Raw genomic sequence first — 13723 nt, 5'->3', positions numbered from 1 at the left:
ACATTAATATATTAATACATCTTCCTGTTATTTCCAGTCGTCTTATAACATGTATTATTCAGAAGGTTAAACACATTCCATTTTTTTTTTAAACGCTAGACTAAACGCAAACGCCCAGACTTCCATAACAAGGTTGTTTAACAAAAGCATGTCCAAAGGTGCTGCAGATTGAATCAATCTAACATTATGATTAGTACTGTTGTGCCTGGTTGGTGTTTGTGCAGGGGCTGTAGGCTGTAATGAATGAATGACATAACGAGCGAACCAGCGTCGATGGAGGAAACTAAAGAATGAATGGCACAGACGTCGTGTGCCTACGTCATCTATTCCTCTGCGGAAGGATATTTTCAGTTTTCTGAAGTGTAGTTCCGGGATCTGGAACTACTTTTCAGGATAGGAAGGGGAAAACGTTAAGCGTGTAAGGATACAGCGGAGAGACACGTCGATAGCAGGTGCAATCACAAATACGAGGCGTATGATGGTATAGCATATGTCGTTTACAATTGTCTAACGCTAGAAAACCACAAACTATAACATTGTGCTTTCACTGGAATAATGTCACGGTAAGCTATGCTAGCAGGCTGTTGTCCACCTTTGTATGTACCGTTAACTGTTAGCTAAAAGCAAAAGGTAGCATATTTGGCTAACAGCTGACAACTCTTAGTGAATACATTCATGTAACATTGGTACTTGAGACGAATGTTAGTAGTTAAATCAATTCATAAACATTGTTTATTGTCGTAGTGCACGTTTTGTGTGGCTTAATAACAAATACATGTCAATGTAGTAGGTCAAATGTGTTGCCATTGAAAATGTAAATATTCCTAATTGTATAGACTGCCTTTGACGTCAACAGGGAGCGTTTGACGTAACGTCCAGCTAGTTTAATATGAAACATGTTGCTGTCTAAAGCATATCGACATAATGTTTACATACTTACATACGAGTTTGCTAAAAACTAAATACTAGTTTTGTTTAGCATCATACCATCTTGGTTTATGGTTTAGTTTAAAGTAAGTATATATTTATGTTACATTATAGCAGGCACTGCTTTACTCTTTGATCAACCCCGAATACTGAAACCAGATGAGTCACTTGTTGCTTTATTTGATATCATGTTTTAAAGCTTAACATTAATAATCTGTGGTTCTGTAAAAACACCTCAGTTTAAAAGGAAATTGTTTTTAGAGCTGTCTCTTGTTATATATAGGACCTTTCCCTGCAGAATTGTGTGTGTGTGTGTGTGTGTGTGTGTGTGTGTGTGTGTGTGTGTGTGTGTGTGTGTGTGTGTGTGTGTGTGTGTGTGTGTGTGTGTGTGTGTGTGTGTGTGTGTGTGTGTGTGTGTGTGTGTGTGTGTGTGTGTGTGTGTGTGTGTGTGTGTGTGTGTGTGTGTGTGTGTGTGTGTGTGTGTGTGTGTGTGTGTGTGTGTGTGTGTGTGTGTGTGTGTGTGTGTGTGTGTGTGTGTGTGTGTGTGTGTGTGTGTGTGTGGCATGTTAACTTCCTGGAAAGCAGTGGATTCCTTTTCCATTATTTTGTGTGTGTGGCAGAAACATACAGTCAGCAAAATAGTACAAATAAATTCCTATAATTAGCTAAAATGTAATGTTTGGGCACAAGCTGGTAATTCTCTGACATGTTAATGGTTTGATTTTGCATGTAAAAAAGAGACATGGTTATGTCGGAGGGTGTTTTCACACGAGGGGAAAATGACAACTATTGTTGTGGTTACTCAGGAACAACGGAGGAGGTGTTGGGAAGGGGAGGAGGAGGTGTTGGGAAGGGGAGGGGTGTTGGGAAGGGGAGGGGGCGTCGTGGGGCTGGACACTAGAAAGTGCTCTGCTGAAGTCAAAGGGAGACTTTTGCTGCACGCGCAAACACATACTCTTGCCCTGTCTGTTCAGCAGGATGTTACTCTTTGTTCTACTTACCGCAGGGTGTTAGCCACTGTGCAAACACCTGTGAGAACAGCCGCTCCTCAATAATAGAAAAGATGTTGTGATGTTCAGAGTGAAATTGTAAAATATCATAATAAAGACATGTCCTCTAATTAGTTTTTTTATTTTGTATTGTTGTTTCCGGGAGTTTCATATATTCTGTAGGCAGATTCACATCATGAGATTATACATTTGTATTAACAATGGCAGAGTTTGCAGTTGCTGTTTCTTTGGTATTGTTTGTATTTGGCCGCATTGTTGTGAACCATCGGGCAGCGCTGCTTTCTTTGTGTAGGACTTTTGACAAGAGCCCATTAATGCAGGATTGTTTAGATGAATACTAAACATTCAATGTGTTTATGCAGATGTGATACATCAGCTGATCACATTTTTTGGTGAACATTTCTGCTCTGTAACCTGTACATTTATTTATTAAAAAGGATTAAGGATGTACTGAGAAAGAGAGAGAAACATTTTAAATTGTACTTAATACATTTAATAGAATATCTTATTTATAAGAAGAAGACTATTTGATGTACATTTTGGAGCCTATATTTTTGAAGATATGTATTTGGAGGGTAACTTCAACCACAGTAACATCTGATACCCACCAAGCTACAAGCCATCATATTGTAAACTAAATAGTTTGATACAATTTGCATATTTGAGGATGCAAAATAAATGTATTTATGTTCATTTACTAATTGATTTATTAACTAGTACAAAACAATAAATCCTTATTGTCCACCCGTGTGGAAATATGTCTGCTAATCATTTAATGTGTAACTCGTGCTCCCCTCTGCAGCACCATTGTGCAGTGTGTTGTTGATGTGTGCGGAAAGGCCTGAGTCGTGTTGGTTTTCTTGGCAGGTGATTGAAACGGTTCGTGTTCTTGTAAGAGTCGCTCCAAAATCCCAGAACTCCCCTGAGCTACACACAGAGCTAGCCCGAAAGTACTTGGCCATCCTCCAAACCTCAAATTGATTTCTCATCTCTCTTAAGTCCTAAATCCCTCTTCAAATGCCGCTGGAATGAATCACTTTGGCAGGCAGGGTGTTTGCATGCTGGTGAGCCTCGTTGCAGGTTACGCTGGTTGTGCTCTTATGTCTGCCCATGTATGCTAGTGCATGGTTTATAAGTGCTTACATTCTTAATTGTGTCCCCTTTAAACCCCCTAACTGTAATATGGATTATGAACATGAAAGCAAGATGTCATTACCCTCCAACTTCCCCTCCCCTTACTCAACAGCTTTATTGACGTAGAACTTACACAACAAATGATTGGAAGTGAAATAGCGATTCAAACTCTTTTAGAAAGCTCATTCATTGCAGGTATATTTGAGGTGCTTCCTTTGACTCTCACTTTCAGTTGTAATGTCTTCATATGCAGCAAATGTCTGATGCTAGACTTTTATGGAATGGTCATTCAAGCATATAATAGCCAGTGGGCCAATAGGAAAATCTAATCACGATTCTTCTGACAAATATTGCAATTGCGATTCGATTTGCGATATTTGTTTTGGAGCGACCCAACGGGAGTCTATTGTAAAATGCGGCCATAACTCCATCTAGGAAGGTCGCATGAACGTGCTCCCGTCTCTAGCACCCCCGCAGCCCGACCTACGAGTGAAAGAACTAAACTTACATGAAACTTCCGTTGGGTTGCTTTAAAGTCGAGCTTCAGTTTAAGATTCACCCTCTAATAGAAACATGTGATGGAGCATTACTAACCTGACTCAGAAACCATCTAGGAAAGCTCCATTGGAAGCCATTTGGAAAAGGCAGGCACTTTCAGAAGCACTTGGCAGGTGATTGGATCAATCTGTCTATCACCTTCTATCATGGGCCACTTCTGATTGGTTAACAATGGATGGTACATGTGGAGTACAGCACTTCTGATTGGTGTGGATGACTGACACACAAGAAGAACAAAAAAAAAAAGAATAATGTAAAACAAATTAAACAAAAATGTAGGCTTTGCGATTTGATAATCGCATCATTTGATAATCGCATCATTTCAAATCACGATTTTGATTTAAAATCGATTAATCGTTCAGCCCTAGTCTCACTGAATGGTTGTTAATCTTTGCCCAAGGACTTGTACCGGTATAAAAATAGATCGAGAACACTCGCAGAGTAAAGTAACTAGCCTCTGGTCAGTACAGCAGTCATATGGCCATGAGAAAACAAAGTCCCTCCTTCTCTCTTTTGATTACATTACATTTAGCTGACGCTTTTATCCAAAGCGATTTACAATAAGTGCGTTCGACCAACAAAATACAAACTTGAAGAAAACAGCATCATATAAGTACATCAGGCTTCATAGAGCTAAAACATTTCAAGTGCTACTCAACTGGCTTTAGATAAGCCAGTCCTTTTATTAGCATAGAAGTGCTTTGTTAGTAATTCTATCACTCGAAGTGGAGCTTTCTGCCGTCCTGATGTCAATGGGGAGCTCATTCCACCATTTTGGAGCCAGGATAGCAAACCCACGTGTTTTTGCTGATGGGAACTTTTGATCTGTTTCTGTCTTACTTACTGTGCAGAACTTCAGAATCTCTTGCTTCAGTAAAGCCTGAAGAAGGAACAATGCTTGGATACAAGATGGTTTGACTTCACTCACAGTGGCAGGGTTTGGGATCACCTTGGAATTGAATCGCCAAACCTTTTTTTTGATTTTCTTCCTCCTCTGTCCTTTCTACAGAGTGAGCGCTATCTGCTGACCTCCTTTCACCAGTGACTTTGCGAATCGAGTCCATTCACTCTCCTACCAACAAAATGTCAGGTAAAGAGTTTTTCTGTATCGATTTGGCGCAAAATAACATTCATTGGGAAGACGGGTTTCTCTACATGTACTTTTTTAATACGATAAATGCCTTTGCCTTTACTTTGGATATATTGTGACGTCTCATTTGAGTTTTCTACATACTTTGCCATTCTCAAAATGCCCTTTATAGTTTTTATCACCTTTTCTATTAAAGTACTAGTTTTTTTGTATCTAACAATCTGTTTCTCCCTCAGGTACCTACACACCAGCCCCTGGTGGGCCCTTCTCTGCTCTCACTCCGAGCATGTGGCCCCAAGATATTTTGGCCAAGTACCATCAAGTGAGGATATGTCTTTATTTATTGTTTAATGTGCAAACCTTCACATGAATGAGTGACAGTAAAACATATTGAAAGGAGAAAAAGACAATTCTGGAATGAGAGGAGAAATGAAAGTAACAATCTGTGAGGCATCTGATAGAGGGACAGAATATCAAGACAAAAACTAGCTTTCACGGGTATTTCACAGTCACGTTTCCTCTTTCATCTACTGATGAACTGCATGTTCTCTTTTGTCTCTACAGAAAGAATCCTCAGGACAGCCTGAACTCCAGTATGATGAGTTTGGCTTCAGAGTGGACCCTGAAGGTATCCTCACATCGAGACATTCACAAACTCCTTCATTTATTTTCTCCTCACTTGTAAAATTCCTAAATCCCAGTAAAACACACAATAAACACAGTAGCTACATTGGTTACTCAAATGCATTGCATGTGATGGCAGAGTTATGAGTGCAACTTGTGTCTTTTATGCCTGGGAGGGGGAAATGTGTTGTACCATTTTAACTCTTCTTTTGTACAGTACATGTAATGCCTCCTATAAAGGGAGGTCTATTTTTGCCTTTGTTATTCAACCACTTATCTCTTATCAACATAACTTTCCCCTGACTCACTTCCCTTCCTTTTCCTTCCATATCCCTATGTTTGGTTACATTAAAGGGGACCTATCATGCAAAATGCACTTTTTCACGTCTTTTATACATATATATGTGTCCCCGGCAGCGTCAGAAAATAAAACCCTCTCTCTTTTCCTCCGTACCCAAATCTCTAAAAACGGGGCTACAACGGAGCTGATCCAGATTTCCGTCCGATATGACGTAATATCGGAAATGTAGGCTGGCTTTACGCCCACGGCCCTATCAGAAACGTTGCTATCAGAAACAATGCCCGACTGTTTTGGACGTGATATGGTCGGTGTTTACATTAGCATCGCTAACACTCAGAGCTAACCTGTACTGGAGAGCATGTGTGTGAAGAAGCAGGAAGTAAAAAGGAACTCACCTTGTGGTATAACCGGCAAGAGAGAAAGCCTTTGAGCTCCAGACTGTTTCAGAGATAATCCTTGATGATCCATGATATGGCGTTTCATCACCGCAGTATCTGCCGGTAGCATCTCCCGCATGAGCTCAGCCCCCTCCTTTTCTTTTGTTATAATTCTTTTAAAACAAATTTACTTTATACCCCAAAGCAGCACTTTTGAAACAGGAAGTGAAATAGAGGGATATGAGGCATGGCTAGAATGGGTGATCTGTTTGTTATTTTGAGCAAAACACTTCATAGACATGTTTTTTATATATTTTTATATATCTGAGACCTGTGCTATTGCTTACAAATAGCATGATATGTGACCATTAAAGTTATACCTGATATTATTTTCCCATTCCTCAATTCAAGAGTTCGACTGGGCTTTACTTTAATAATATTATGTTTACAGAGAACACTGCTCACCCCCATATATTACTCTCTCCTCACAGATGATGGGAAGCCCAGGTCCAGGCTTGGCACTGAAGGCTCCCCCCAGCGAGAAGACCCCCAGCAGCGACTGCGCTGGCAAGCCCACCTAGAGTTTACCCACAACCACACTGTGGGAGACCTGACCTGGGATCTGATTGATCCTGTCCTCTCACGCTCTGAGCGGCTGCGTTCCCTGGTGCTGGGGGGTATCCCTCACAGCATGAGACCACAGGTAGGGACAGGGGCTCAGCAGGGACAACTGTTTAATTGGAAGTGCTACACATTGGGCTACAATACTACCCACATTAGCCTGTCCATTTGTTGATATAAAAAATAAATAGTTTTCACTAGAATGCTCCAGATGCCTTTGAGTATTACATGTTTGTTATCTCCAAAGTCACAAAACAGTGATGTAAAGATGCTTTGTTTGTTAGCTGTGGATGCGCCTGGCTGGAGCGCTGCAGAAGAAAAGGACCTCTGAGATCTCTTACAGAGAAGTCATTAAGAACAGCTCCAATGACGACTCCAGCACTTCTAAACAGGTAAAACCACAATCTAATTATATCTAACCAAACACAAACCCATTGCAGAAGTCTTACCAAGCATAGTTCTTGAGATCATGTGGAATAATTATTTAAAGTTGGAAACGGCTACTTAAAGGTGAGTGCGCTGGAATTTGAAAATACACAGCCGGAAGAAATCTGCTACTTCCTTACAGAGCCCCTCCTCCAACACACACGAACGCGCACATGACCAATGAGGGCACGAGATAAGTTTGTGCCCCGATGGAAGGCTGACAGGCAGGTAGGCCATCCAGTTACTTTAGCCGGGCCGGCTGAAATGATTGGTCGTGCTTTTTACAGTACGACGCCTTCCACAGATGACTTTTGTCTATGGATTTTTTTGTCAAAGCACTTCAGATATTCATTGCTATCGGGATGTTAAGAGCATTCCATGGAATATAACAAAAAGTGTATCTCGAGCCGCTGTCTCAAACTTACCTACCCCACCTTTAAATACAAACAAATAATCGTTATTGGCATATTTAAATTAAATGTATATTTTGTGTTATGTATTTAACACGTGACATGTCGTTTGTAAGACCTGAAATGTGATTGTTCTGTGTTCCCCTCTGTCCCTCAGATAGACAAGGACCTATTGCGGACGATGCCAACCAACGCGTGTTTCTGTAGCATGAGCAGTGTAGGAGTGCCGAGGCTGAAGCGGGTACTGAGAGCCCTGGCCTGGCTCTACCCAGACATCGGGTACTGTCAGGGCACCGGCATGGTGAGAACACATTATACAAAGACTACATTACACTCATATAATTAGACGCACAGTTGTAGGAAGCACCTTCCTCAAATGGTATACATTGTATCCTCGTCCTATTTGTTCCTGTCTCCACCTTCACTGATGCCCTTGTCGTTGCCCTGACACTTATGTGTTCACCCCCACAGGTGGTTTCCTGTCTGCTGCTCTTTCTGGAGGAGGAGGATGTTCTGTGGATGATGTGTGCTCTGATCGAAGACCTCCTCCCTCCAGCCTACTTTAGCTCCACTCTGCTGGGTGTCCAAACAGACCAGAGGGTTCTCCGCCAGCTCATCGTTCAGTACCTGCCGGCCCTCGACCGTCTTCTGCAGGAGCATGACATAGGTAGGTAGGGGGTGTGGTGTCGAGTCAGAGAGGCAACATGGTCATTCAAAATGCATACTAACTACTATTAATTTAACTTTTTTTTTTAAAACTGTTACCGCCGTTACATATTTGATCCTTCTGCTGAACCTTTATTAAAAAAGGAAAACAAATGGTTTGGGAACTCGATCTTATGATAGAATTGGTGTTTGGAATATAGAGCGGAGTATAAACTGCATTCAACATACAGTTTGTAATCCTTCCTTCTTCACATGCAGAGTTGTCGCTGATCACACTCCACTGGTTCCTGACCTCATTTGCCAGCGTGGTGGACATCCGTCTGCTCCTAAGGATCTGGGACTTACTCTTCTACCAGGGCTCCTTGGTTCTCTTTCAGATCACACTGGGCATGCTCAAGATCAAGGTAAGTGCACCAAACTGCTTGTTTTTCTACTCTTAAATCAGTTAATATTGTGCTGAGAGACTTTCTGTCACTCAGTGTGGTCAGCAACCTACTTGATTTTCTTAAATAGAAGATGATGATAATAATATTTTTTAAATGATCCAAAAGTCTTCCAGCCAAGTCTGCCAACAGACACGCGTAGAATGCCAGAAAACAACATCTAACACCAACTATTCTGTGTCTCTTCCTCAAAATGACTATTGATGCTTGAATATGTTACTCTTCATTCCCAGGAGGAGGAGCTTGTATCATCAGAGAACTCTGCGTCCATCTTTAACACTCTGTCTGACCTGCCGAGCCAGCTGCGAGATGGGCCCGCAGTTCTCGGGGAGGCTATGAGGCTAGCAGGGTCGCTCACCCAGGAAACACTGGAAGCTCACCGGCACAAGCACCAAGCCTACATCCTCAACGAACAGGCGCAGCTCAGCAACGGAAACAACACTACATACAGCACCAATCTCAACAAGGTCAGATTCAGTCTGTATGTAATATGAATAACTATTATAGAATAAACAAGCAACGCCACGTTTGTGTCTAGCTGTGCGAACTGGAGTCGCATGATCTGAGCAAATTAAGTCTGTGTCCTTAATCTTGACTGTAAAACGTTTTTTTCTAACCATCCTGTGTTTATGCGTTCAGGCGGTGAGGAGACAGTCTCTGCGCAGGAAGTCCACTCTGAGCTCCCTGCTGTTCGGGGAGGATGAAGCAGAGGCCCTGAAGTCCAAGAACATCAAGCAGACGGAGCTGGTGGCAGCCTTACGAGAGGCCATCACCGGCACTGCAGAGCACTTTCACTGTCTGGACCCTCGGCACTCCAGCGCTGTGAGTTCTCACACTGCAGCACAGGGACAGTGTGTATGTGTAATGGCTTCTCATGGAAAATGTATCAAGCAAAATACCAGGAGAATTGAAGGGGGCCTCCCGTTATTTCCTGGCATGTTAGACTAAATGCTATTCATTTCTATCCATCACATTTCTATAACCAAACTTCTCCCTTCTCTCTAGGAGCTGACTCCGGACTACTCCATGGAGAGCCACCAGCGAGACCATGAGAACTTTCTCGTAGTTTCTCGCACCAGACGGAGGCGGGCTAAGGCTCTGCTGGACTTTGAGAGACACGACGACGACGAGCTGGGGTTCAGGAAGAATGACATCATCACCGTGAGTCATGCCCTGCTCGATGACTCACGGAAACCAAAGAAAAGCTGTCTGTGGTTTCTAACCGTTGGCTCTGAATCTGATGCAGCTGTACTTTCCATCTTTCCCCTTCAGATCATCTCACAGAAGGATGAACACTGTTGGGTTGGAGAGCTAAATGGCCTAAGAGGTGTGTGGGCTTTTTCTTAAGCATCAGCACCGTGTTGAATCTGTTTGGTTCTATATACTGTTGCAGCTTTTTGACATTTTCTATTCTAACAGGTTGGTTTCCAGCGAAGTTTGTGGAGATCCTAGATGAACGAAGCAAAGAGGTATGGAATCAGTTAATTATCCGCTTAATGAGAAAGGATGTTTTTATGCTTACTTTTAGACGAGTATTTTAATGTTAACTCATGTTGTTCCTTCCTTCTGCTCACCTTCAGTATTTGTGTCTGTCCCCAGTACTCATTAGCAGGCGATGACTCTGTGACGGAGGCAGTGACGGACCTGGCCCGGGGGACACTGTGTCCGGCCCTGAAGGCCATCTTTCAGCACGGGCTCAAGAAGACATCTCTACTGGGCGGGCCCTGTCATCCTTGGTTATTCGTTGAAGAGGTAGGAGATTAATATTTTCTTTTTAATATTGCAGGAGTATCAAACTCATCATGGGACTAATCCCTTTCTCTTTTCTCTCAGGCGGCCAGTAGGGAGGTAGAGAAAGACTTTAACTCCGTCTACTCCAGACTGGTGCTGTGTAAAACCTACAGGTAAAACCCTTATTTTTTAAATAAACATTCAAGAGGAATGCTTCACCCATGAAATGACAATTTGATCAATTACATAACCTGTTACCTTGAAAATACAATCTGTCGCTCAAAAAGCTTGGATAGAAAGCCAACCGGTCTGGCAATGGCAAGTGGAATCGGCTTTCAGTGTGTATGCCTGAAGCATAATGAGATGACGACTTGTTCTCTGCCGTATTTACCAGGTTAGACGAAGATGGGAAGGTCCTCACACCAGAGGAGCTGCTGTACAGGGTGAGTGTCCTTAATATGTAACATCTGTAATTGGGTTTTCTTCAGCTTAATGCGCAGCTTGCCTGTACGAATGAATGTTAGTAGAAAGTGATTGAGCGCCCTCTGTCTGCTCCTCCCAGGCGGTGCAGTCGGTCAACATGAGCCACGACAGCGCACACGCTCAGATGGATGTCAAGTTTAGGTCTCTGGTCTGCGTCGGCTTAAAGTGAGTTCTCGGGAGAACTGCACACACACACACACACACACACACACACACACACACACACACTGGGGCTGTTTGGTTCTTAACGGTTATCTTCCCCATCAGTGAGCAGGTGCTCCACCTGTGGCTGGAGGTGCTGTGCTCCAGCATGGCCGCTGTAGAGAAATGGTATCATCCATGGTCCTTCCTCCGCAGTCCTGGATGGGTACAGATCAAGTGTGAGCTCAGGTAAGAAACATCTCAGATTAGAGCATCTTTCAAGTCAAAGTTGTTTGCAGTGGAAAGTTCAAGCAAGCAAAAAAGCAGGAATGGCTAAATTGGATAAACCACTGGCAAAGTATTACTACATTTCCAAAGCTTGCTTGCAATATGAAGTACTTAATACTCCACTGCAGTATCTTCCACATGTACCGCACATAATCCAGCAGTTTAAACATATTAGTTTATACCCCAAAAGGACTTTAAACAACAACAAATGAAATTGTGTAAAAATATGGACCCATTATTTGTCCAAAAAACCCAACAATAAGCAGTCTACCATTGTTGTCTCCTCAGAGTGCTTTCAAAGTTTGCCTTCAGCCTCTCCCAAGATTGTGAGCTACCTGACAAGAAAGAGGTGAGCCCAACACTTCATTGTATTTCTTTGTTGTGGTTGTAAGGTGTACTTTATTGATTCTTTATATTTGAAATATTTATTTCAAATCTTTGAATATTCTTAAAAAATCTAAATGTATTACTTTTGCTTTGATGTCTTTCCCAGGAGAATGAGCAGAGACCCCTGAAGGAGGGAGTGCAGGACATGTTGGTGAAACATCATCTCTTCAGCTGGGACATCGATGGCTAGACACACACAGAAACGCTCGTCTGAATCCTACTGCGTCCCCCTGTCTGTGTGTGTGTGATGTCTCCTGTCTAACTGTCACTTACAGACTGTCAATTATAATTAAGACACTGTTGTCTGCTACAGGAAGTGACTGCTTCATCGGTCATGTCACTGTTCAGCCAGTTCTGAAACATGTGTGCATTAAAGTGCATACTTTATTTTACTTCTGTAGGAGATTACACTACATGGTGAAAAACGATATATACTAGTAAAACACTGCAGTACAGATGAGTCTGTACGCATGAAACTGGAGCTCTCGTGTGTCCAGTACGTATACAACTCCCTGCTGGACATTCAGCTTTCATAGCTGAGCGCATGTTGTGTGCAGGAGTGAGCGTTCACTCTCTTTCATTAGCAGCGGGTCATCACCACGAGAAACCCTGGACCTCTAACACGGTATTAAATGCCACATTAACCTTTAAATACCCAGATATTAAGACCAGAACATTCCTAAATATGGAGCTGTAAAGTTACAAATTATTTTTGAGAGGGATGTTGGTTACCTCAAATATCATGAACTCTACGAAACATTTCATTAACTACTAAATGTTGCACATGCCAAGTAAAGCCTTTTCAAATAGTTATACAAGATTATGGCTGTGTGCTACCTTATCAGTGGTAGTGAAGTCTGCACTCATACAACATGTAAATGATGCAGATTAATACTTTTTTGTGCTACAATCTATAAATAAATGTTAAATAGCCTATACAGTCATTTGTTATGTTTTTGTATATACGTGAATATATATGTTGCTTGTGACTAAATGTGCCCTTGCGATTTAACATGACTTTATCATTCTTACTTCCTGATTACCTTTAGTTCTGACTTCACTGCACATTCATCAGGAAACAGGGACATTTTGGGAATGTATTTATTCAAGCTGTTGAGCGTTCATGATGTTCCACTGTATGAGGGGACTGGAGAAGTATGATGTACTAATTCAAGTTGCAAAACATTTGCATTTGCATCATACAAAGGATGTTGGATGTACATGAACTTGGCTTTTTGTGATCAGTCATTGTAGCTTGTGTAAAACATATTGTCAACAATTACAAATGTAATGTCTGGATCTGTCAAATATGGAACTGAGGACTGCACAGCTCTCCTCTTAATATCTTAAGACCAATCCATCCTTATTTTTCCACTTTAACAAATCAAATCCATAGTATTAAACTTGTATAATATATATTTTGCTGAAAATGGACATAGAAAAAGCCACACTGTTGAAGGTTCAGTAAAGCCTGTTTATTGATGGTCAGTTTTTTAGAGTGTATTTAAAATGTCACAATGTAAACGGCGCCAGGCCATAACGCATGGGTACTGGAGTAGCACTGCGAGCACTGCATGTCTTATAATCATGAGGAGTGACCGGACGATGTGCTGTATTTGTTTGTGCCAACACTTTGTATAACGTTTCTAACATGGCTGACTGACAGTGGAAGTACGATGGGTTCTGCTGACTCTGAGGAGTGCAAGTGAGAGCAGAATGAAGACCATCAGTGAGCTTTCTGCATGTATGCCAAATAAATACCTGACAATTATAAAACGCTAACAGCTTATATTTTCAATATATCTGGAGAAAAAACCCTATGTGCTACATTCATTTCTGATTTGCATACATGTTGTACAATTCCATCTTTCCAATTGGAGCACAACTACAAGATCATTTACATATGCAGTATAAATAGTACATTAATTGGTTTTCATTGCAAATACACAAGGAATGCACGGAGGGGTTTCACGTATAGCTGCTCATGCCGATGCTGGAACTGTTCAGGGTTTGGCCTCCTTCCCTTGCCACTGACATCGAGCCAGAAAAATACATTGTCAATTTCATAGAGGCATAAATTATGAGTTAAATTAAATAAAACATCCT

At 41.8% G+C, this 13723-nt stretch overlaps 1 protein-coding gene across 3 annotated transcripts; it reads left to right on the top strand.

The window, feature by feature from the left end:
* Positions 1-347: 347 nt before the first annotated feature.
* sgsm3 (small G protein signaling modulator 3) lies at positions 348-13609 on the top strand. 3 transcript variants are annotated; one of them, XM_034088785.2, is made up of 21 exons: positions 348-563; positions 4639-4719; positions 4956-5041; positions 5284-5347; positions 6513-6724; positions 6927-7034; positions 7636-7779; positions 7950-8145; positions 8403-8548; positions 8821-9054; positions 9227-9409; positions 9593-9748; positions 9860-9914; positions 10007-10056; positions 10187-10339; positions 10421-10491; positions 10713-10761; positions 10881-10966; positions 11069-11191; positions 11519-11579; positions 11724-13609. In XM_034088785.2, exons 2-21 carry the CDS (start codon positions 4713-4715, stop codon positions 11805-11807), a joined length of 2268 nt encoding a protein of 755 aa, XP_033944676.1. In that variant the 5' UTR covers positions 348-563; positions 4639-4712; the 3' UTR covers positions 11808-13609. The 3 variants fall into 3 exon arrangements, with proteins under 3 accessions (XP_033944676.1, XP_033944678.1, XP_033944677.1); XM_034088787.2 differs by having other exon boundaries at positions 352-452; XM_034088786.2 differs by lacking the exon at positions 348-563 and adding an exon at positions 4310-4541.
* Positions 13610-13723: the final 114 nt, after the last annotated feature.

Source organism: Pseudochaenichthys georgianus, chromosome 8 (assembly GCF_902827115.2).
Source record: "Pseudochaenichthys georgianus chromosome 8, fPseGeo1.2, whole genome shotgun sequence".
In the NCBI taxonomy this organism is placed as follows: domain Eukaryota; kingdom Metazoa; phylum Chordata; class Actinopteri; order Perciformes; family Channichthyidae; genus Pseudochaenichthys; species Pseudochaenichthys georgianus.
This window is presented reverse-complemented; position numbering and strand designations above follow the sequence as displayed.

Bases quoted from the DNA above. Each gene is read 5' to 3' on its own strand.
- sgsm3 (XM_034088785.2), top strand. The intron at 7,035-7,635 runs GTAAAACCACAA...TCTGTCCCTCAG, and splicing joins ACTCCAGCACTTCTAAACAG to ATAGACAAGGACCTATTGCG. The intron at 8,549-8,820 runs GTAAGTGCACCA...CTTCATTCCCAG, and splicing joins TGGGCATGCTCAAGATCAAG to GAGGAGGAGCTTGTATCATC.